At 55.6% G+C, this 22514-nt stretch overlaps 1 protein-coding gene across 2 annotated transcripts in view; it reads right to left on the bottom strand.

The window, feature by feature from the left end:
- Positions 1-22514, bottom strand: part of LOC140396830 (cysteine-rich motor neuron 1 protein-like) — a 419037-nt gene that overhangs the window by 60915 nt on the left and 335608 nt on the right. For both annotated transcript variants that reach the window (XM_072485588.1, XM_072485597.1), the window contains exons 7-8: positions 19463-19616; positions 2043-2164 (exon numbers count right to left, since the gene is read on the bottom strand). In XM_072485588.1, the coding sequence (XP_072341689.1) occupies positions 2043-2164; positions 19463-19616 (276 nt within the window). The remainder of the gene's footprint in view (positions 1-2042; positions 2165-19462; positions 19617-22514) is intronic.

The following is a 22514-nucleotide window of genomic DNA, read 5'->3' as shown; positions in this document are numbered from 1 at the left end:
AATGTATGGGCTGCAGTGCGAGGAAGGCTTTATGTATATGCAGGTGCGGAATTTCACGAGAAAGAATTTTCCAAGTTTACCGGTGGCCTCACCCTCCTCGTTGTTGGAGGAGGTACTGTCGGTGGGGGGGGCTGGAGAGTGGGGTTGTCTCAGCGATTTATGGTAGGATTATGGAGGAGGAGAAGGAGTCGATGGAGGGGATTAAGGTTAAGTGGGAGGAAGAGTTGGGGATGGTGCTGGAGGAACGATTATGGTGCGAGTGCTGGGAAGGGTCAATGCCTCGACCTCGCGTGCGAGGCTGGGGCTGATGTAGGTCTTACGTAACAAGGGTGAGATGAGCTGGCTATTTGAGGGGGTGGAGGATAGTTGTGAGTGGTGAGGAACATAGAACATACAGTGCAGAAGGAGGTCGGCCCATCGAGTCTGCACCGATCCACTTACGCCCTCACTTCCACCCTATCCCCGTAACCCAATAACCCCTCCTAACCTTATTGGTCACTAAGGGCAATTTATCATGGCCAATTCACCTAACCTGCACGTCTTTGGACTGTGGGAGGAAAACGGAGCACCCGGGGGAAACACACACAAACATGGGGAGAACGTGCAGACTCCGCACAAACAGTAACCCAGCAGGGAATTGAACCTGGAACCCTGGTGCTCTGAAGCCACAGTGTGTTTTCACACTGTGCTACCGTGCTGCCCCTAAGGGAGGGGCTCAGCCAACCGTGGGGGAGGGGCTCAGCCAACCATGTCCATATGTTCTGGTCCTGCCCGAAGCTGGGAAGGTCTTTGGGATCGGTGTTCAGCACCATGTCGGCGGTTCTGCATGTGGATCTGGAGCCGGGTCCCCTAGAGTCCATATTCAGGGTGTCGGACCTGCCAGGGTTTTTGGCTTTGGTAAAGATGAAATTTGCTTGGAGATGTGCAAATGAGAGGTTCCACCAGAGATGGAGTTTATTCATTTTGCACTTTGGAGACCTGCTTGCTGCCAAGGGGTAGGGGAGGGAAGTGGGTGGGGGTAGTGGGTTTTGTTGTTTGTGTAAAAATGCTAAAATGTTTAAAATGTTGAATAAAAATATATTTTTCAACAAAAAAAAATATCCATTTAGGAGGCATTTAAGACTTTTATTTTATTTTGACAATGCGTAATTGAAATTGAAACTTCCTGGCTCGTCTTCACCTGACTGAAAGTCAGTAAAGGAAAGGACGTTGAACAGCACTATCTCCAAATGAGTCATTCACAGTAGCTGAGTTCAACTCTCTGATCCTTCACAGAGCAGCCTGGGGTGTTGGGGTCAGATGTGGAACTTTTCATATTGACCAAGCTAAGGGTGGATCATTCAGCTCAAGCCAGCGATTGAGTATGTCTTTCTTTTCCATGGAAATTCCACTTACATAACAGAGTTTCTTATGTGGTCCCAAGAGGCCATGAGGGTACTGTACTACAGCTGCCATCAGTGCCATGCAAAAGTCCTCTGTGGTACCAAAGATACCAATTTGACATGTCATTAACGCAGACACTCCACGTTTATCTGTGAATTAAAAAAGTGTCCAAATTCTCTTGAAACTTCTCCAGAGAGATGTGAAAGAAATTCAGACTCTTTCCACAAAAGGCACGTACATTGACACCTCTGCACTCAGCATGCAGAAAACCCATTGCATTTTCCTACAAACTGGGATGGCCAAGGGCAAATTGAACTAGCAACAAAAAAATTACCAAGAGGATCAAGAAACCCCTTGCATTGAAAATACTTTTTCCTAAATACACTGAATGCAAATTGTTCAGAAAAAATAATTTCCTGCCTTTATTATTCTTGAATTTAACGACCATGATGTGCATTAAACAGAGGATGTTTCCAAATCTGTACTGTTGGCAGATGTAACATATGTGCAAACGTTATTGAGATGTTTTTTTTCAAATGCTCCTTACTCCAATGCAAACAGCAATGCTAAAATTTGATGCATCATTGACATCCCTGATGTAATAATTTGTTTCCAAATTATGGCAAAATAATTCCTGAAATTAGTTAATGTTCTGGTACCTTTGCAGTGGCACATGGAGCAGCCTTTCTTATTTTGTTCATATCCTTCTGGACAATATTTGTCACAGGTAAATGGTGGGCACTTTACGCAGCGGCACATTTCACAACTGTGTTTGTTTCTCCTGAAAATAATTTTCAAAACAATGTTAGCAAATGTTGATCGAGATTAATCTTTTTCTGGAAATTTTCCTGGTCCAACTGTACAGAAAGACTAGCTGCAATGTTATTAAAACTAGTATAAAATAAACTTGAGGAAAGGTTTATACTTGGGGAACGGCAAAAGCTTACCCTCTTGTCATTTGGATACTGGCGTATGAAGCATTCTTTGTTTGGTAACATAGAACTTTAATACAGCTGAAAAGAGAGACATGTTGCCAAAGCTTTTCATCTTGCTCTCATCAGGACAAATGGAAGAATGCCAAATTTCAAGCCGACACAACAATTTCAAATAAACCACTCAACAAACTCCCCATGGAAGGGTTTCCAACTCAAGCGTGGTGATCAGACACTTTTTCATACAGTAACAGGGGGCGGGATTCTCCGAAAACTGGCGCGATGTCCGGGACCCGGCGCCAAAAACGGCGCGGATCACTCCGGCGTCGGGCTCCCCCAAACAACGCAAATTCTCTGGCCCCGAATGGGCTAGCAGCGGCGTGACGCCATTCACGATGGTGTCACCCGACGTGGACGATGACGCCGCACGACGTGACAGCTCAAAAGACGCGCTCCTCCACCCCGGAAGACCCGACAAGATGTCCACCCGCCGCGCAGCCCCGAGGTTCTAGGACCATGACATTGAGGCGCTCCTGGACGCAGTGGAGGAGAGGAGGGAGTCCCTGTACCCCGGACACGGCCGCTGGGTCGCCCCACGCCTCAGCCGGGGTCTGTGGAGGGAGGTGGCAGAGGCCTTCAGCGCTGTGGCTCTGACACCACAGACAGGCACCCAGTGCCACAAGAAGGTGAATGATCTCATCAGGGCAGCCAGGGTGAGTCCCCCCCCCTGTCCCTGCCCGATATGCGGCACACCACCAGGTGAAACTAACCCTAACTTCCGCACTATACGCGCAACCGGTGGCGTGCATTCATATACCTGACTAACACTGTTGCCCTTTACCCCTGCCACCCACCCGCCCCCCACAGGAGAAGCGCGCACACAACAATAGGGAGCACGAGAGGACTGGAGGGGGCCCGCTGATGAGAGGCCACTCACCATACATGAGGAAAGGGCCCTGGAGCTGGCTGGTGGACCTGAGGACCAGAAGGTTGCCGATGCAGAGGTCGGGGGCCCACCAGCAAGTGAGCCACCGACAGCCCGTTCCCATATCCCCCCTCCCCCATATCCCCCTCCCCCATATCACCTGATCACTGCCTGCGTGTCTAACCATGCATGCTTCATTGTGCATTGCAGGAGCAAACGTCGAGGCATCCATCCCCGCAGAGGCCGACCGCCCACAGGATGCCCCAGGGCGACCACAGGATACGGAGAGACCCGGACCCTCTAGCACGCGACGCCCGCAGGATGCCCCAGGGTGACCATGGGATATGGAGAGACCCGGACCCTCTGGCACGCGACGCCCGCAGGATGCCCCAGGGTGACCATGGGATACAGAGATACCCGGACCCTCTGGCACGCGACGCCCGCAGGATGCCCCAGGGCGACCACGGGATACGGAGAGACCCGGACCCTCTGGCACGCGACGCCCGCAGGATGCCCCACGGTGACCACGGGAGACGGAGAGACCTGGAGCAATCGGGAGACGATGCCACCGTCTCGTGCGGGTGCGGCGACGCAGGCGTGTGCCACCCAGCGACGAGGGGGGCAGCCACAGGCCGCAGAGGCAGCCGAGCCACGAAACCACTACCCAGGACAGCCCTACCCAGGACAGCCCTACCCAGGAAACCGAAATACAGGACAGTGGCACAGACTGGATGGGTGGAGACGAACCGCCACCCCAAAGTACCATGGACTCAGAGTGGGACGATGCGCACGACACAACGCCACTGCTGTCACCAACACCCTCCACCATCGCAGAGATGCTCACCTCGGTTGGGCACTTTAGTATGAGGCGTCTGGTACACTCACTGGTGCGCACAACACAGCTGTCCCGGTACAGCAGGTGGAGGTAGGAGCAGCAGAGGGGCCGGGCGGTCGGAGGGCATCCTGGCGCAAGCGAACATCTGCCGCCCAGATGGATCCCGGGTTCCTGGAGTTACCACACCCACCCATAGCCCCGATGCAACCACTGAACCTGGTGACGGTCGGCTTGCAGTCGCAGGTGGAGGAGTGCACCCGCGTCCAGGAGCTGGGAGTGGTGCCGGTCATGCGTGCCACCCAGGCTGACACCGCACGGGTGACATCCGCGGTGGAGGCAATGGGTGCGACAGTGTCAGACATGGGGAACAGTATGCGATGCCTGGGGCTTTCCGTGCAGGCCGCTTCTGTGGCCCAGGACATGGCTGCCCTCTCACAGGAGGCTATGAGCCAGCGCCAGATGGCAGAGGTGCTCAACGCCGTGGCCCTGTCTCAGCAGGCCATGGCCCAGTCTCAGCAGGCAACGGCCCAATCCCTGCAGGCCATGGCCCAGTCTCAGCAGGCCATCGCTGAGGGCAATGGCGCCATTGCCCATGTGCTAGCCGGCGTCGCACAGTCACAGACAGGGTTTGCCAACCCCCTGGGCTCCATGGCTGCAAACCTGCAGACCCTTGTCGGTACCAGCACGGGCCTCCAGGACTGGCAGCGCCAGGTGTCGGAGGGGCGTCGGCTGGCCGGTCCATTCACCCCCCTGACCCATGTAGAGGCCTGGGGGCCATCGGGCACCCCGAGGGAGGAGGAGTTGCTGGCGCCCGTCCCTGGTCCCCCTGTAGGGGAGATCCAGGAACACTGCAGCACCTCGGACTCCCCCCCCCTTCCGTCCCAGGTGCATTGGGTGAGCAACGGGCAGTACAGGCTGGCAGCTCGCCATCCCAGTCGCCCGGGCCGCAGCCTGGCCCATCTAGGCCAGGACGCCCCAGGAAACGGCCGCCAAAGGGATCCAGAGACAGAGGGCAGGAATCGCAGGAGTCCACCTCCAGTTCTGCTGTACCGTCTGGGGAACCACCTAGGCGTAGTCAAAGGGCCCCAAGGCCAAACAATTAGACACTGAGTAAGTTGCCACGGGTGCAGGGCACAGACGAGTTTTAGGGGCTAGGGCACGTGCATGAACTCCTTTGGTTATTAAAGTCAATGTTACACCTACAGAAGCTGCCTTTGTGCTCTGTCCGAAGAGTGCGGGGGTGTCATGTACGTTGAGCGCCAGTGTGTGTGAGGGGTGGTCTTAAGTCGGCCTCAGGTGAGTCTGCCCCCTTCCTCCTGGGCCGCCATCAACATCCCCCCGGGCAGAGGACGGGACCGTGCGCTGCAGTGTTACAGCCGCATGCAGGGATGGTCCGGGTGGATGGTGGTACTGTGGCCATGGATCAGACATCGTCCAACGATGTGGAGCCAGGAGCTCATTGCAGAGCGGGTTGTCATCATCCGCCATGGCCTGCAATAGACACACTTCCACTGGCGCCTGTGAGAGCCAGGCCGTCGTGGTGTTGCCATGGTGTGCGGTATGTGGCCATACTCGCCGATTCCCACGCCCCCGAGTCAGTGAAGCGGGTGGCAATCAGCCTGTCCTGTGCCCGCTGGCCCAGCCGGTAACGGTGGACAGCCACCCGCCCATGTCTAGCCCGTCTGCCCTGACCATTGCCCCCATCCCCCTCATCTGGGGAGGACTGCGCCTCTTCCTGCTGCTCCTCCACTCCGCCCTCCTCTGCCTGCGGAACATCGCCCCTCTGCTGGGCTATGTTGTGCAGGACGCAGCACACCACAATGATGCGGCCGACCCTATCTGACGGATACTGGAGGGCATCCCCAGAGAAGTCCAGGCACCTGAAACGCATTTTGAGCACGCCAAAGCAGCTCTCTATCACACCCCTTGTCGCTGCATGGGCATCATTGTAGCTGTTCTCCGCGTCATTCTGTGGCCTCCATATAGGCGTCATCAGCCACGACCGCAACGGGTAACCTAGCAACCAGCCCCTCAGCCGGGGATGGCGTTCCTCGTACATGCCGGGGATGTCAGACCGCAACAACACGTATGAGTCATGTACACTTCCCTGGTACCGGGCGCAGACGTGCAGGATAATCATGCGGTGATCGCAGACCACCTGGACGTTTATGGAACAGGTCCCCTTCCTATTGGTGAACACGGCCCTGTTATCTGCAGCTAGCCGCACGGCGACGTGCATCCCATCGATCGCGCCCTGGACCATGGGAAACCTGGCCACGGCAGAGAAGCCCATGGCCTGGGCATCCTGGCTGGCCCGGTCCACAGCAAAGCGGATGTAGTGGTCCGCAATGGCATATAGGGCGTCTGCCACTGCCCGGATGCACCGGTGCACCGATGTCTGCAAGATGCCGGACAGGTCCCCACCTGGCCTCTGGAATGACCCCGTGGCATAAACGTTCAGGGCCACCGTAACCTTGACGGACACGGGGAGAGGGTGTCCCCTCCCAGTGTCACACGGTACCAGGTATGGCAGCAGGTGGCAAATGTGTGCCACGGTTTCCCAGCTCATCCGGAGTCTCCTCCTGCATTCCCGGTCCGTGAGGTCCTGGTACGACAACCGGAGCCGGTACACATGGTGCCTCCTCGGGTGTCTCCATTGCCGTGGCGCCGCGACGTCCTCCTCCCCCTCCTCGTGTTCCTCCTCCATTGCGTGCTCCCCCTGCTCCTCCTCCTCGTCCTGTCGGGCGGGTGTCCCTCCAGCCTGGCCGGCTGCCGCCTGCCCCTCTGGCATGCTCCTCCTCCAGGGCAACATGGAGAATAGCGGCTGCCACCACGGCGGCCAACATTGCTGGCTGATCAGAAAACATGACGGCCTGCAAGGGGGGGGGGGGGGGGGGGGGGTGTCACGTCGGCGTAAATCAAAGACCTTTTAAAAAATATATATATATTTTATTAAAGTTTTCAAACAGAATTTTTCCATTTTACAAATCAACATTAAAAATAGTACAGTAACTGATAAATAACATTATTTAAATAATATAGTGAACTAACAAAGTAACAAAAAAATAGTGCTCCCCCCCACCCCCACGGGCTGCTGCTGCTGACGGTCTATTTTCCCTTAACATTCCGCGAGATAGTTAAGGAACGGTTGCCACCGCCTGGAGAATCCCTGAGCCGATCCTCTCAGCGCAAATTTTATTCGTTCTAGTTTTATAAACCCTGCCATATCGTTTATCCAGGCCTCCACGCCGGGGGGTTTCGCTTCCTTCCACGTGAGTAAGATCCTTCGCCGGGCTATCAGGCCTGGAAAGAGGCCAAAATATCGGCCTCTTTCGCCTCCTGCACTCCCGGCTCTTCCGCTACCCCAAATATCGCTAACCACCAGGCTGGCTTGACCCGGACCTTCACCACCTTTGAAATCACCTTTGCCACTCCCCTCCAGTACTCATCCAGTGCCGACATGACCAGAACATGTGTGTGTGGTTCGCCGGGCATCCCAAGCACCTCCCGCACTTGTCCTCCATTCCGAAGAACCTGCTCAGTCTTGCTCCCGTCATATGTGCTCTGTGTAGAACCCTCCACTATATTCTTAGTCTCGAACGACACCCGTTTCCCCACCAGTATCGCCACCCCCCTATTTTTCGCGTCCAACCCTGAGTGGAACACCTGTCCCACCCATCCTTTCCTTAACCTAACCTGATCCGCCACCTTCAGATGCGTCTCCTGGAGCATGACTACATCCGCCTTCAGTCTTTTTAAGTGCGCGAACACCCGGGTCCTCTTAATCGGCCCACTCAGGCCTCTCACATTCCACGTGATCAGCCGGATTGGGCCCCCACCCCTCCCCCGACTAGCCATCCCCTATTCTGGGCCAGTCCCCCGTCCGGGTCCCGCGCACCCACCCATCCCCCAGGCGGCGCCTTCCCGTCCCGACCACCTCTTCTCTTGCCAGCTCCCCCTTGCACTCAGCAGCAGCAACCCAGTTAGTCCCCCTCCCCCGCTAGATCCCCATCTAGCATGGTTACTCCTCCCATGATGCTTCCGAAAGTCAGCTAACTCTAACTGACCCTGGCTTCCCCCATTCTCTCTTTGACCCCCCCTGCGTGTGGAACTCTCTTCCTTCCTGTGCCTATCTTCCCGCCATCATCTCCATAGCGCCGGAAAAACCCCGCGCTTTCCTATCGGCCCCGCCCCCTATGGCGCAGCTCCCTCATTCCCCATCCCCCCTCTCAGTCCCTTTTTCCACCGGCGCCCACATTTCTCCGTGTCCCCCCCATCTAGAGGAGAGAAATTCCCCATCTATCGTTTCAATATTATAAACCTCCCATTCCCCAATTTACATTCCTGTACCACCACCTCGTTGCTTCCCCCCCAACATCAAACTCTCAGATCTAGTCCAGTTTCTCTTCTTGGATGAAGGTCCATGCCTCATCCACCGTTTCGAAGTAGAAGTGCTTGCCCTGATGCGTGACCCACAATCGCGCCGGCTACAGCATTCCAAATTTTATTTTCTTCCTGTGAAGCACCGCCTTGGCCCGATTGAAACTCGCTCTCCTTCTCGCCACCTCCGCGCTCCAGTCCTGATACACTCGTATCACCGCATTCTCCCACTTGCTACTCCGTGCCTTCTTGGCCCAGCTCAAAACAGCCTCTCTGTCCGTGAAGTGGTGAAATCTCACCACTATCGCCCTTGGTAGTTCTCCCGCCTTTGGTCTTCGCACAAGGACCCAGTGAGCCCCTTCCACCTCCAGGGGGCCCGATGGGGCCTCAGCTTCCATTAGCGTATGGAGCAACGTGCTCACATAAGCCCCAACGTCAGCTCCCTCCGTTCCTTCGGGGAGACCTAGAATCCGGAGGTTCTTCCTCCTCGAGCTGTTCTCCAGGGCTTCCAGCCTTTCGATACACCTCTTATGTAGCGCCTCATGCGTCTCCGTTTTTACCACCAGGCCCTGTATCTCATCCTCATTTTCGGCTGCCTTTGCCTTCATTCCACGGAGCTCTATTGCCTGGACCTTTTGTGTTTCCTTCAGCCCATCGATTGCCAATAACATCGGCGCCAGCACCTCCTTCTTTAGTTCCTCCACACACCGTCAGAGGAATTCCTGCTGGTCCGGGCCCCATGTCGTCTGGGCTCCATCCGCCGCCATCTTGCTTCTCCCTTCTCTTCTCTGCCGCTGCTCCAAAGGATCCTTCGCAATCTGGCCACTGCCACTGGTCTTTTCCATACACACCCGGGGGGGGGGCACCTTCCCTCATCACCCCACACTGGGTTTGGTCTGAAAGAATTTCCGTTGGGGCTCCCGAAAAGAGCCCAAAAGTCCGTTTGAACGGGAGCTGCCGAAACGTGTGGCTTAGCAGTGCATCGCTGCAACCGGAAGTACCAAAACACCTTTGTAACGGCGTCAACCGGTGCTGATGGATGACGCCGTCCAGCGTGGAGGTAGGTCACGGCCTGGGGGGTGGCTGCAGGAGAGGTGATGGAGTGGCCGCAGTCTCTGTGTGTGGGGGAGAGGTGTGTGTGGGGCGGGGGGTGGGGTGGGCTTCGGGGGAGTGTTGGGGAAGGGGGTGGGTGAGAGCCGGCGAGGGGGACGGGGACGGGGGGGATGAGTGCCGGGGACGGGAGTGGCGAGTGCCGGGGACGGGGGGGTGGACGGGGGGGTGGACGGGGGGGGGGGGGGTGAAGAGTGCTTGGGGGGGGGGGGGGGGGGGGTGAGTGAGTGCCGAGGTCGGGGGGGGGGGGTGTGTCTGGGTTGGATGGGAGGTGTGAGTGCCGGGGACGGGGGTGGTGAGTGCCGGGGACGGGACGGGGCGTGAGTGCTGGGGACGGGGGGGGGGGGGGGGGGGGGGGGGGGGAGAAGGGTGTGAGTGCCGGGGGGGGGGGGGGGCGAGTGCCGGGGAGGGGGGTGCGAGGGTAAGGGAGTTTGTCCGCCTGGCCAGGTGCCATTCTCCAACAGTCGCGCCCATGCAGCCCATGCCACCTGGCTGTGGGGAGGGGGGGGTACGGGCAATGATGACATGTCGTCGGGCTCCGGCCTATCCGGCTGGGAGAATATGGGCAGCCCCGGAGTCCATTGTCTCGCGCCCGCCCCAGCACCCCCCCCCCGTCCCCTCCCCCCGCCGGGTCGGAGAATCACGCCCAGGATTCTCAACTTCAGGCACTATGAAAGGCGCCGGGGGGGGGGGTGGGCTAACCCCGTACTTGGGGTTGGGCACCCAGGCAATCTGGGGGTGGGAGGCTGCTGGCTGCTGTGTGGTGGTGGTGGGGGGGGGGGGGGGGGGGAGGGGGATGATGTCAAGGCCGGTTTGTAGTGCCGGGAAGTTGTGGGGGGGGCGGGGGGGGGGGGGGGGGGGAGTGGTGGATGTCAGGGCCAATTTGTAGTGCGGGGTGGTGGGGAGAGGGGGAGATCCCTTATATTCCACGTCATCGAAGTTTGCATGGCGTGGAATACTGAATTGCAAGGTGATCATAAAACTGGTGCAATTCAACTCTGGCGGATGAACATAGTGGGCGCGATTCTCCGCTCCCGCGCCGGTTGGGAGAATCGCCTGGGTCGCCAAATTTTCCCGCGACCCAATTCACCCAAGTGGCGAGAACGGCCCCGTCGAGTTCCGTGCGGCACAGGCCGGAGAATTGTCCGAGACACCCAAAATGCCGATTCTCTGCCACCCCCGCTATTCTCAGGGCCAGATGGGCCAAAGCCCCGATGGCGTGACCCCAGTTCACGCCGTCACCGTTCACACCTGCTATTTAAAGTCGTCAGCCAGTCGTGCTGGCTGACACTGACCAGTGAGGAGGTGAGCAACTGTTCCGCAGCTCCTGAAGACCGGGTTGGCTTCCCCGAGAAGGCTGCGGCCATCCGGGGGGGGGGGAATGAGGGAGAGTGTGCAGGTGGGAGGGGGGTGAGCGAGAGTGTGCAGGTGGCAGGGGAGATGAGGAAGTGTGTGCAGGTGGGAGGGGGGATGAGGGAGAGTGTGCAGGTGGGAGGGAGTGTGCAGGTGGGAGGGGGGGGGTGAGGGAGAGTTTGTGGGTGGGAGGGGGGGATGAGGGGGTGGCGTGCATGTGGGAGGGGGATGAGGGAGAGTATGGATGGTATCGTCCATCCGCGGATGCAACATGTCAGCTGCCCTGATATGGCAGGACGGTGACGAGGACACGGCCGCATGTTGCCGTGTGGCTGATGGGCACAGGCGACTGGCACACTGGTGAGGAGTATGGTGTGAACTGACCGTTGGATGTGGACAGTGACCAGATGTTAGGCTGGCAGTGGATCTGCTGCGCGACCATCCCACCTGGGCACACAGGTATCCTATGCAACCCGGCTGGCGAGGTGTGGAAGAACCTCCGTGTAACATGTCGTTTCTCTGCCCCCAACCACCCTCCTGCAGGTCACCATGTATGCCAACCAGACAGCGATGTTTACTGCCGTGGTTGGAGCCGCAGCTCTGGAGTTAGCCATCCGGCAGCGTAGAGTCAGACGGCCCACAGTGGCTGCAGATGCAACGGTCGTCGGTGCAGCAGAGGGGATGGCCGCGGAGTGGCCCGTCGTCGCCGCGCAGGCCGCAGGCGCTCAGGCCCCGAATGTACAGGGGGATGCCGTGGGGAACATTGACCCCCCCCCGACGGCGAGGAATGCAGAGGAAGTGCTTGGGGGGGGGGGGGGGGGGGCAGGAGGAGGAGGAGCAGGAGGATCCACTGATGGTGGTGCCAGGGCGCCACAGGCGTCCAGCAAGGCCGAGGGTATACCGTGACAGAATGTCAATCGAGGCCCTACCGGACATCACATGCAGGAGGAGACTACGGTTCAGCAGGGAGACGGTTGCACATATATGCCACCTCGTGGCGCACCTCGCACCACTTGGAACTGGTGGAGGACACACGATACCAGTCTCCGACAAGGTGACGGTGGCCCTAAACGTTTATGCGACCGGTTCCTTCTAGGCGCTGAGCAGGGACCTCTCTGGGATATCACAGGTATCGGTCCACAGGTGCATCAGGGCCGTCACCGACGCCTTGTACGCCATCGCGGACAGGTACATAAAATTCCCCGAGGACCGAGCACAGCAGGAAGCATGGGCACGTGGATTCGCCAAGGTGGCCGGAATACCGATGGTCCAGGGTGTCATCGATGGCGTGCACGTCCCCTGCGCCCGCCTGCAGACACCAGGGAAGTGTTCATGAACAGAAAGGGCGCGTACTCCATGAACATTCAGGTGGTGTGCGACCCTCACATGAAGATCATGCACGTGTGTGCAAAGTACCCCGGCAGTGTGCATGACGCCTACATTCTGGCACAGTCATTCATCCCCGCAATGTTCGATGGATGCCCCCCCCCGGCTGAGGGGCTGGTTGCTGGGCGACAAGGGCTATCCGTTGAGGACATGGCTGCTGACGCCAATACGGAGGCCTCACACCAATGCGGAGAGCCTATACAATGAGGCCCATGCAGCAACCAGGGGTGTGGTGGAGCGGTGCTTCGGCCTGCTGAAGATGCGATTCAGATGCCTGGACCGCTTCGGAGGGGCCCTGCCGTACCGGCCCGACAGGGTCGGTCGCATAGTTGTGGTCTGCTGTACGATGCACAACATAGCCATGCAGAGGGGAGATGACCTGGTGGAGGAGTCGGAGGGCGGACCCGACGGCAACGGTGCTAACGCAAATGAGGGGGATGGGGAAGAGGAGGATGCGGAGGATGAGGATGATGGCGCGCATCAGGGTGGGGGGAGGGGCACAGGACACAGACACTGCCCGGCTGCTCGTTACGTCCAGGAGGCTGCGCGACGGCACCGCCGCGGACAGCGGGCACACGACGCGTTGGTGGCCGCACGGTTCACGCACTGTGGGGGTGGGATTCGCTGAACACTGCCACTTGCACCGTCACTCCTGCACACGGGCACCACACAGCATCCACCACCACCCCCGCACCGCGTTCACGGCACCAATTCCACATCACCTTACCACTGCGGCACTACGGGATTGCACAACAGTGATGATTGGGTAAGCGGGTGTGACCAGTGCCATGATGACAGCCCGCTTTGCGATGAGCTGCGTGCTCAGATTCGCCAGCCGAGGTCTGACTCATGGCTACAGCTGAACCGTGCACTCCGGTGGTCAGAGCCTTCGTGACGGATATTTCACCACATGCCCATGTGGGGTGGCTGGCATCGGTGTGCCGAGGACAACGGTGTCCGATTATGGGAGGCAGGGGGGAAAGGGACAGCACATCTGGAACAGACCTTGAACCGCTCGTATACCACTACACCACTCGGTCACCCTCACCAGAGGAAATGGGCGAGGTACTAAATGAATACTTTGCATCAGTATTCACCAAAGAGAAGAAATTGGTAGATGTTGAGTCTGGAGAAGGGTGTGTAGATAGCCTGGGTCACATTGAGATCCAAAAAGAAGAGGTGTTGGGTGTCTTAAAAAATATTAAGGTAGATAAGTCCCCAGGGCTTGATGGGATCTACCCCAGAATACTGAAGGAGGCTGGAGAGGAAATTGCTGAGGCCTTGACAGAAATCTTTGGATCCTCGCTGTCTTCAGGGGATGTCCCGGAGGACTGGAGAATAGCCAATGTTGTTCCTCTGTTTAAGAAGGGTAGCAAGGATAATCCCGGGAACTACAGGCCGGTGAGCCTTACTTCAGTGGTAGGGAAATTACTGGAGAGAATTCTTCGAAACAGGATCTACTCCCATTTGGGAGCAAATGGACGTATTAGTGAGAGGCAGCATGGTTTTGTGAAGGGGAGGTCGTGTCTCACTAACTTGATAGAGTTTTTCGAGGAGGTCACAAAGATGATTGATGCAGGTAGGGCAGTGGATGTTGTCTATATGGACTTCAGTAAGGCCTTTGACAAGGTCCCTCATGGTAGACTAGTACAAAAGGTGAAGTCACACGGAATCAGGGGTGAGCTGGCAAGGTGGATACAGAACTGGCTAGGCCATAGAAGGCAGAGAGTAGCAATGGAAGGATGCTTTTCTAATTGGAGGGCTGTGACCAGTGGTGTTCCACAGGGATCAGTGCTGGGACCTTTGCTCTTTATAGTATATATAAATGATTTGGAGGAAAATGTAACTGGTCTGATTAGTAAGTTTGCAGACGACACAAAGGTTGGTGGAATTGCGGATAGCGATGAGGACTGTCGGGAGGATACAGCAGGATTTAGATTGTCTGGAGACTTGGGCGGAGAGATGGCAGATGGAGTTTAATCCGGACAAATGTGAGGTAATGCATTTTGGAAGGTCTAATGCAGGTAGGGAATATACGGTGAATGGTAGAACCCTCAAGAGTATTGAAAGTCAAAGAGATCTAGGAGTACAGGTCCACAGGTCATTGAAAGGGGCAACACAGGTGGAGAAGGTAGTCAAGAAGGCATACGGCATGCTTGCCTTCATTGGCCGGGGCATTGAGTATAAGAATTGGCAAGTCATGTTGCAGCTGTATAGAACCTTAGTTAGGCCACACTTGGAGTATAGTGTTCAATTCTGGTCACCACACTACCAGAAGGATGTGGAGGCTTTAGAGAGGGTGCAGAAGAGATTTACCAGAATGTTGCCTGGTATGGACGGCATTAGCTATGAGGAGCGGTTGAATAAACTCGGTTTGTTCTCACTGGAATGAAGGAGGTTGAGGGGAGACCTGATAGAGGTATACAAAATTATGAGGGACATAGACAGAGTGGATAGTCAGAGGCTTTTCCCCAGGGTAGAGGGGTCAATTACTAGGGGGCATAGGTTTAAGGTGAGAGGGGCAAGGTTTAGAGTAGATGTACGAGGCAAGTTTTTTACGCAGAGGGTAGTGGGTGCCTGGAACTCGCTGCCGGAGGAGGTGGTGGAAGCAGGGACGATAGTGACATTTAAGGGGCATCTTGACAAATACATGAATAGGATGGGAATAGAGGGATACGGACCCAGGAAGTGTAGGAGATTGTAGTTTAGGCGGGCAGCATGGTCGGCACGGGCTTGGAGGGCCGAAGGGCCTGTTCCTGTGCTGTACATTTCTTTGTTCTTTGTTGTTCACGAGCCCCCTGGCACCGGACATAGCACAGAGTCTGACAAGTCAAATTCAACAGTGAGTTTATTTGTGTGATTAACATAGGTGCCCTACCCCCTACAACTAAACTGTGCCCTGCACCCGTGCCAACTTCTTACGTGCCTAATTTCTTTGCCTTACGGGCCCTACCACTACGTCTAGGTGCGTTCCCAGATGGTACAGCAGGAGTGGAGGTGGACTGCTGAGAATCGCGCCCTTCGACATGGCTCCCCGTCGGCATGCATTTCCTGGGGCGGTCCGGCTTCGATGGGCCAGGCTGCTCGGCGGGCGTGCTGGATGGCGTTGTGCCACCCTGACCTGCCCACTGCCCACCAGATGCGCCAGGGGCGGAATGGGGGGAGGGCGAGTGTACCGGGACGTCCCTTGATGGAGCTACCGGGACGGGCCCCAGAACCTCCTCCTCCCTCGGGAGCCCGGTGGCCCACGGGCCTCACTGTGGGACGGAGATGCGATCGGAGGCATGCCCCGCCACACCACCGACACCTGACGCTGCCAGTCCTGGAGGCCTGCAGCGGTATCGACCACGGTCCGAATGTTCGCCGAGACGCAGCCCAGGGAGTGCGACATTCCTGCCAAGGACTGTGCGATCTCAACCTGTGAGTGCGCCACGCCATCCATCACGTGCCCCAGCCGGTCAATGCTCTCCGCGACTGACTGCTGGGACTGTGCCGTCGCTTGCTGGGACCGGCCATGGCATGGTGAGACTCGGCCAGGGCCCGGAGAGCGGCGGCAATGTCCTGTTGGCTCTGTGAGATGGCTACCTGTGAGAGGGCAGCCCTCTCCTGGGCCATGGATGACGCGTGCACGTTAAGCCCAACGCCTTGCAGAACCTGACCCATGGCCAAAACCCTTTCACCCATTGCCTCCACAGCGAACGCCACCCGTGCGGTGTCGGCCTGGGTGGCTTTGATGAGTGGCACCACTCCCTGCTCCTGAACGCGGATGGACTCCTCCAACTGCGTGTGCAGGTCCTGGAAGATGGCCCTCATCCCGTTATTCAGTCCCTGGGTGTCCACATGCATCGGTTGTCCGGGTGGGTCAAGTACATCCAGGAACCTGGGAACCGTCTGGGTGGCAGCTGTTTGCTGGGCCTGGGCTGCCCTCCGACCGTACAGCCCCTCGGCTGCTCCAAGCTCCACCTGCTGTACCGGCTTGGCTGTGGGGTGCGCACCAGACCGTGACCCGGGAGCCTCATCACTTATATGCCCAACCGAGGTGAGTGTCTCTGTGATGGTGTATGGTGTGGGAGACAGCAGTGCCGCAAGCTCGAGGTCATCGTCCATTAGGAATTCTGGTCTGTTCTCCCACTCATGGCCCGGCGCAAGCTCCATGCCGGCCATGTCGTGCTGACCTCCAGGTGATTCCACCGAGTGTGTGGCTGTGATGTGCGAGTCTTCTTGACTGCCCTGTGCCCCTCACTATTGTCTCTCTCGGTGGTGTGAGCGTTCCGGTCCTGCGTCCCATACTGAGAGGTTTGCCCTCCTGTCCGACCGACTGCCAACCTCTGGCGTGCGTCCCTGGGTGCAGTTGCGGTTGGCGATGTTCCGCTGTCTCTTGGCCGAGACGTCCCTGGACGTTCGGTGGCTGGCCCTGGGGAACATAAAGATTCGGGGTTCGTTAGACACTGTGGCCCGGGTGCATGGTGGTGGTCGGTGCACAGTGTGAGGGCGGGGGGGGGGGGAGGGGAGTGAGTGTGCAGTGGCATGAGTGTGAGGGAGAGGATGACGGGTTGGGTGGGGTGGGGGGGGTGAGGACATGCAGGGTTGTCTCACTTGCTTCTGCGTCTCTGAGCTGGCATGTCGCGACCTCCCGGGTGGCGGATCCCCCAGTGAGGTCCAGGGCCCTCTGCTCATGAATGTTTAGGGGGTGCAGCACAGGAGAACCCCCTCCGGTGCTCATACGCTCACGCTGGTTGTGAGCTGTCTTGTCCTGGGGGGGGGGGGTCGATAAAGTATCACAATTAGGTGGGTATCATCAGGGCGTGCAGATATAAACTACATTTTTGCTGGTTCAGGAGACAGCACACCATGGCATCGCTCCGGTGGGGGGGGTCCTGGGGCTCATGTGGGTCGAGTAAATCGTTGGGCACCCTGACCCCTCCAAACCCCCCCTGATGCTCCACCACCGCCCTGATGCCCCAGCGCCCCCCTGACCCCCCACCACCGCCCCTGATGCCCCACCACCCCACTTCCCCCCCTCGTGCCGGGGGTGTGGGGGCCTGGGGCACCCTCATGGCACTTAACCTCGCAGCCCGAGTGAGGTCGTGCAGCTTCTTACGACACTGCTCCCCGTCCAGTGGGTCTGCCCCACAGCACTCACAGCGGTGCCAGCCTCACGCCAACCGTGCCGGATGGCTGGCGATGCCCACGTCTTGGGCAGAGGGTGTCCCTTCTGTGCTCGACTTCATCCAGCAGGGTGTCCAGGTCCGTGTCTCGGAACCTCGGTGTGGCTCGTCAGGGCTCAGCCATCTCTTCCTCTCCGGGTCCTCTGTGCGCAGATCGCGCCATTTATGACGCAGCGCCGCGTCATTCGGGCGTCGCATGGTGACGACGCGGCTTTCGCGACACGCCCCCCCGAGTTTCTCGCGGCCCCGATCCTAGCCCATTTTCGGGCCCTGAATCGGTCGGGATCGGGGCCGTTTCGCGCCATCGTGAACCTCGACGGCGTTCACGACGGCGTGGGCACTTAGTCGCTGGAGCGGAGAATCGCGCCCAGTGTTTCCCAAAAGGAGAATCCCACCCTAATCTCTGTTCCCATCCCATGGTTCTTTTGTAACAATAAATTTTTTGCACCTGTCCCCGGGTGGGGTGGGGGTGGATGAAGAGGATTGAGTGGTGTGATGCATCATGGGCGGGATTCTCCGATATCGGCGCGATGTCTGCCGACCGGCGCCAAAAACGGCGTGAATCAGTCCGGCATCGCGCCGCCCTAAAGGTGCGGAAGTCTCCGCATCTTGAGCGGCCGAGCCCTCACCTTGAGGGGCTAGGCCCGCGCCGGACTGATTTCCGCCCCGCCAGCTGGCGGGAAAGGCCTTTGGTAGCCCGCCAGCTGGCGCGGAAATGACATTGCCGGGTGGCGCATGCGCGGGAGCGTCAGCGGCCGCTCACGGCATCCCCGCGCATGCGCAGTGGAGGGGGTCTCTTCCGCCTCCGCCATAGTGGAGACCATGGCGAAGGCGGAAGGAAAAGAGTGCCCCCACGGCACAGGCCCGCCCGCGGATCGGTGGGCCCCGATCGCGGGCCAGGCCACCGTGGGGTCACCCCCCCCGGGGCCAGATCGCCCTGTGCGCCCCCCCCCCTCAGGACCCCGGAGCCCGCCTGCGCCACTGTCCCGGTGCCGGAGAATTCAGCAACCGGCGGGGGCGGGATTCACGCCAGCCCCCGTCGATTCTCCGACCCGGCGGGGGGTCAGAGAATCCCGCCCCACATTTGTCATGCCTTTGCTGTCTGTAGTTGAATCGGATGAATAAAAGACCATGTGACATCCCATTTACTGAGGAGACAGTTTGAAGCTCAGGCCGTGTATAGGCCAAAATCTTTATCATCCTCGCAGCCTAACTCTAGGATTATTTTGCTCATCGCGGTCTCTATTTTTGCACTTAAATCCCACTGTCAACATCAAATCCGTTTATAAATTGAAAGGTACTCATAAAAAGAGACTGACACCAAGGTGGCCAGTTTCTATATAATTTCAAAACCACACAAATCTGTAAATAATCACACTTGGTAAAATGACAACTGACTCTTTTTTTCTCTTGAAATTATATCTATAAATCAAGTTTAACAACTGGTTAATATCTTGTGTGCCCGATCTGCTGAGAACTTCAGCACAATTGTTAAATTATGCTGGGGGAGAAATTTATTGGGTGGTCACATAAATTAATGTATGCAAAGAAAATATATTGTTTTAAATGTCCCAACAATTTTTCTTCAAGATTTCTCCCACCAGCAGTGCCTTGGAAACCAATGTTTATTTCCTAGCGACTCCAGGATAATCTTGGGAGAGCTGGTAACTCGACTACATGATGAGTATGTGGAACATTTGAATAAATATCTGTAGATAATTTAGGTCTGCCATCAATGATCATGGAGAAAACCATAAAAAAAATTGTGTTTCCTTTTATTTACCCAATATAAATTAGTTCATTGTGCAAAAATTTAAATAACTTGATTTGAGGTGGTTTTTAATAACATGGTAATTCTCACTAATTAAAAGAGTTACAAAGTGATGAGATCTGTTAAAAGGGTTTGACTGCACATGTCCAATAACTTGGTTACTAACTGATGAATGAGAAAGGGCTATATTGTTGTTTGGTGTTGATCTGCTGTACTTACATGTAACCATAGGGACAATGCTTATTGCAGGAAAGCTTTCGACATTTGTGTGGCTGTGGCCGGCATTCACAGATGCTGCACTCATCCAGATCCATCAGGAAACCATGGGGACAATCTAAGGAGCAGTACGATGTCAAATCTGGACAGGGTTCCTCTGGAAGATTAAAATGTTGTTTATCATTAATCACAATTAAGCACAAAACAATAAGTCCTTTGATCAAACTGCCACGTTTACTTCTTCAATTTTTGTTAGGTATTCACGTATTCACCATTCTTCACTTGAGCAATGCAGCTGCTCCCTGTCTTTTGCCAGAGTTGGCCTTATTTATATCAGTGAAAGCAGCCAGGGTGAATTCCAGGTAGCTGGCCCTGGTCAACAATTCCAGCTAATCGGAGTGGTCAGCCCACTGCAAATCATGAGAGCAAATTTAAATCTTAACATTCTGGATTGGGCGCTGAGTTGAGTTCCCCCCAAAAATGGTGTGTCTCGCAGATCCATATTCTTACCAATATTGATTTGGGGCTATCCCTTTTATTTAAGGTGAAATGGAGGAACTCTGAATTCTGCCTGCCTACAAACTTCTGTTGCTTGGTTGTTAAAGGGCAAGGAGAGTTGTGGAGATGGGGGCAGGGGTGCAGTTGGAAAGAAGCGACAAGATTATCACACCTGTAAACAATGTAAACAACGGGCAGCATGGTAGCATGGTGGTTAGCACAATTGCTTCACAGCTCCAGGGTCCCAGGTTCAATTCCGGCTTGGGTCACTGTCTGTGTGGAGTCTGCACATCCTCCCTGTGTGTGCGTGGGTTTCCTCCGGGTGCTCCGGTTTCCTCCCACAGCCCAAAGATGTGCAGGTTAGGTGGATTGGCCATGATAAATTGCCCTTAGTGTCCAAATTTGTCCATAGTGTTGGGTGGGGTTACTAGATTATGGGGATAGGGTGGAGGTGTTGATCTTGGGTCGGGTGCTCTTTCCAAGAGCCGGTGCAGACTCGATGGGCCGAATGGCCTCCTTCTGCACTGTAAAAAATTCTATGATAATTCTAAATTCTATGACCAGAGCTGTTGTGCTGACAGTAGATAGACTGTTAGTCATCGAATCAGGGGGAGCAGTTTGGACTGTAAATACTTGTAAAAAAAGGTTTTTATTCATGTTTTTTGTAATATGTAGAACAAAGATAAGCATGGACATGCAAAAGAAAAATAAAGAGAAATATTTACACGTCAGTCGGCTTCTGTTATTTACATCAGTCGTCTTACATTATTTACAATGGTTACAGCTTCCCGTTTTTCATTTTCCAGTAGGTGTTTGGTTCTGGCTGGATCCCCTGCTCCCCTCTCCCCCTTTTTTTCATGACCCCCCTCCCTCGCTGGCTGTCTGGCATGCCTTTTCCCCTCGTCTACTCTTGTGTCCTGTTCCAGTTGCGTTGGTGTGGTGTTGTGTATTCTGCTATTTGCTGGACATGGTTGGGTTCCATGCCTCCTTGTTTCCCCCCCCTCCCCCCCTCCCCTTCCCCCCCCCTCTCCTTGTTGTACCCTGACTACCCTCTCCCTTCCTTTGGCTTATTGGCTGTTGGCTATAAACAGGTCTTGGAACAGTTGGGTGAATGGCTCCCATGTTTTATGGAAGCCCTCTTCCGATCCCTGGCTGGCGAATTTAATTTTCTCCGTTTGGAGAAATTCCAATAGGTCGTACAACCAGTCTGCAGCTTTGGATCTGGATCCCCTTCCAATTCTTTGCTGCCCTAAGCGCAATTGCCAGTGGTTCGATCGCCAGGGCGAGCAGCATCGGGGACAACTGGCATCCCTGCCTTGTGCCTCTGTGCAGCTGGAAGTACTTAGAGCTGGTGTTATTTATCTGTACACTCGCTGTGGGAACGTTGTACAGGAGTTTCACTCACGCAGTGAACTCTGCTCCAAATGGGGAAAGAGCCCAATGCAAGCAATTGCAGCACTGGAGTACCGAGTTTCTCATAAGATATTTCTGAGCAGGAAAAAGCTATTTCTGCACCTTTATTAGAGAAACCTTTGGCTCTGTTGCAATGCAAAACTTTGGACAGAGGAATGAAACAACACTCAAAGTTCACCTAGCCTGGCCAGAGGAAAGAAACTCAAATTTGTCCCTCACTGTGAACATCAGTTCAGGGATTAGAAGTTTTCCAGTTGGAAAATGAAAAAGGAAACAAGCCAATGGGAGTTGAGAATAGCTTTGGATTGATTCTAGGAGAATGACATGTCCATTTAAGAGACCGAGTAAAGTATAACCATCGAGGAGGATTTTCAGTCATTTTAAGTTAAATGAATGATCTTTTCTGTAGTTCAGAGTATAAGTTGCCTACTGATTTGTGTCAATGTCTTAACAATGTAATTAATAAGGTTTAATGGCAATTACATTATTAAACAGGTGATGGGTATTTTTTTCAAAATAACATAAATGGCAATAGCTGGGCCACATGTATTAGAGAAATGTTGACTGTGAACTAAGTCAATAAACTCTCTAGCAAAGAAAACAGTTGTGTCTTTGTTTTAATTTCACCAACTAGTGTGGATCTGATAACGTTTTGTGTTTGGTTAATTCTGCTTTCATGTTCTGTTACAGTAAAAGTTCTAAAACGTGAAGTCTCTTCATGTGATCGTTTTAATCAACCGATAGAAAGTAAAATATTCAGGGGTAACCACCGGTTTGTCCCAGGGAAGATGGACGGGGGGTTCCAGAGCTGGCATCGGGCGGGGATTGGAAGAATGGGGGACCTGTTCATCGACGGGACGTTTGCGAGCCTAGGGGCACTGGAGGAGAAGTTCGAGTTACCCCCGGGAAATGCCTTTAGATATATGCAGGTGAGGACTTTTGTGAGGCGACAGGTGAGGGAATTCCCGTTGCTCCCGGCACAAGAAGTTCAAGATAGGGTGATCTCGGGTGTATGGGTCGGGGAGGGCAAGGTGTCGGATATACACCAGGAGTTGAAAGAAGAGGGGGAAGCGCTGGTAGAAGAGTTGAAGGGTAAATGTGAGGAAGAACTGGGGGAGGAGATCGAGGAAGGTCTGTGGGCTGA

Source organism: Scyliorhinus torazame, chromosome 2 (assembly GCF_047496885.1).
Source record: "Scyliorhinus torazame isolate Kashiwa2021f chromosome 2, sScyTor2.1, whole genome shotgun sequence".
NCBI classification, from domain to species: Eukaryota; Metazoa; Chordata; class Chondrichthyes; order Carcharhiniformes; family Scyliorhinidae; genus Scyliorhinus; species Scyliorhinus torazame.
This window is presented reverse-complemented; position numbering and strand designations above follow the sequence as displayed.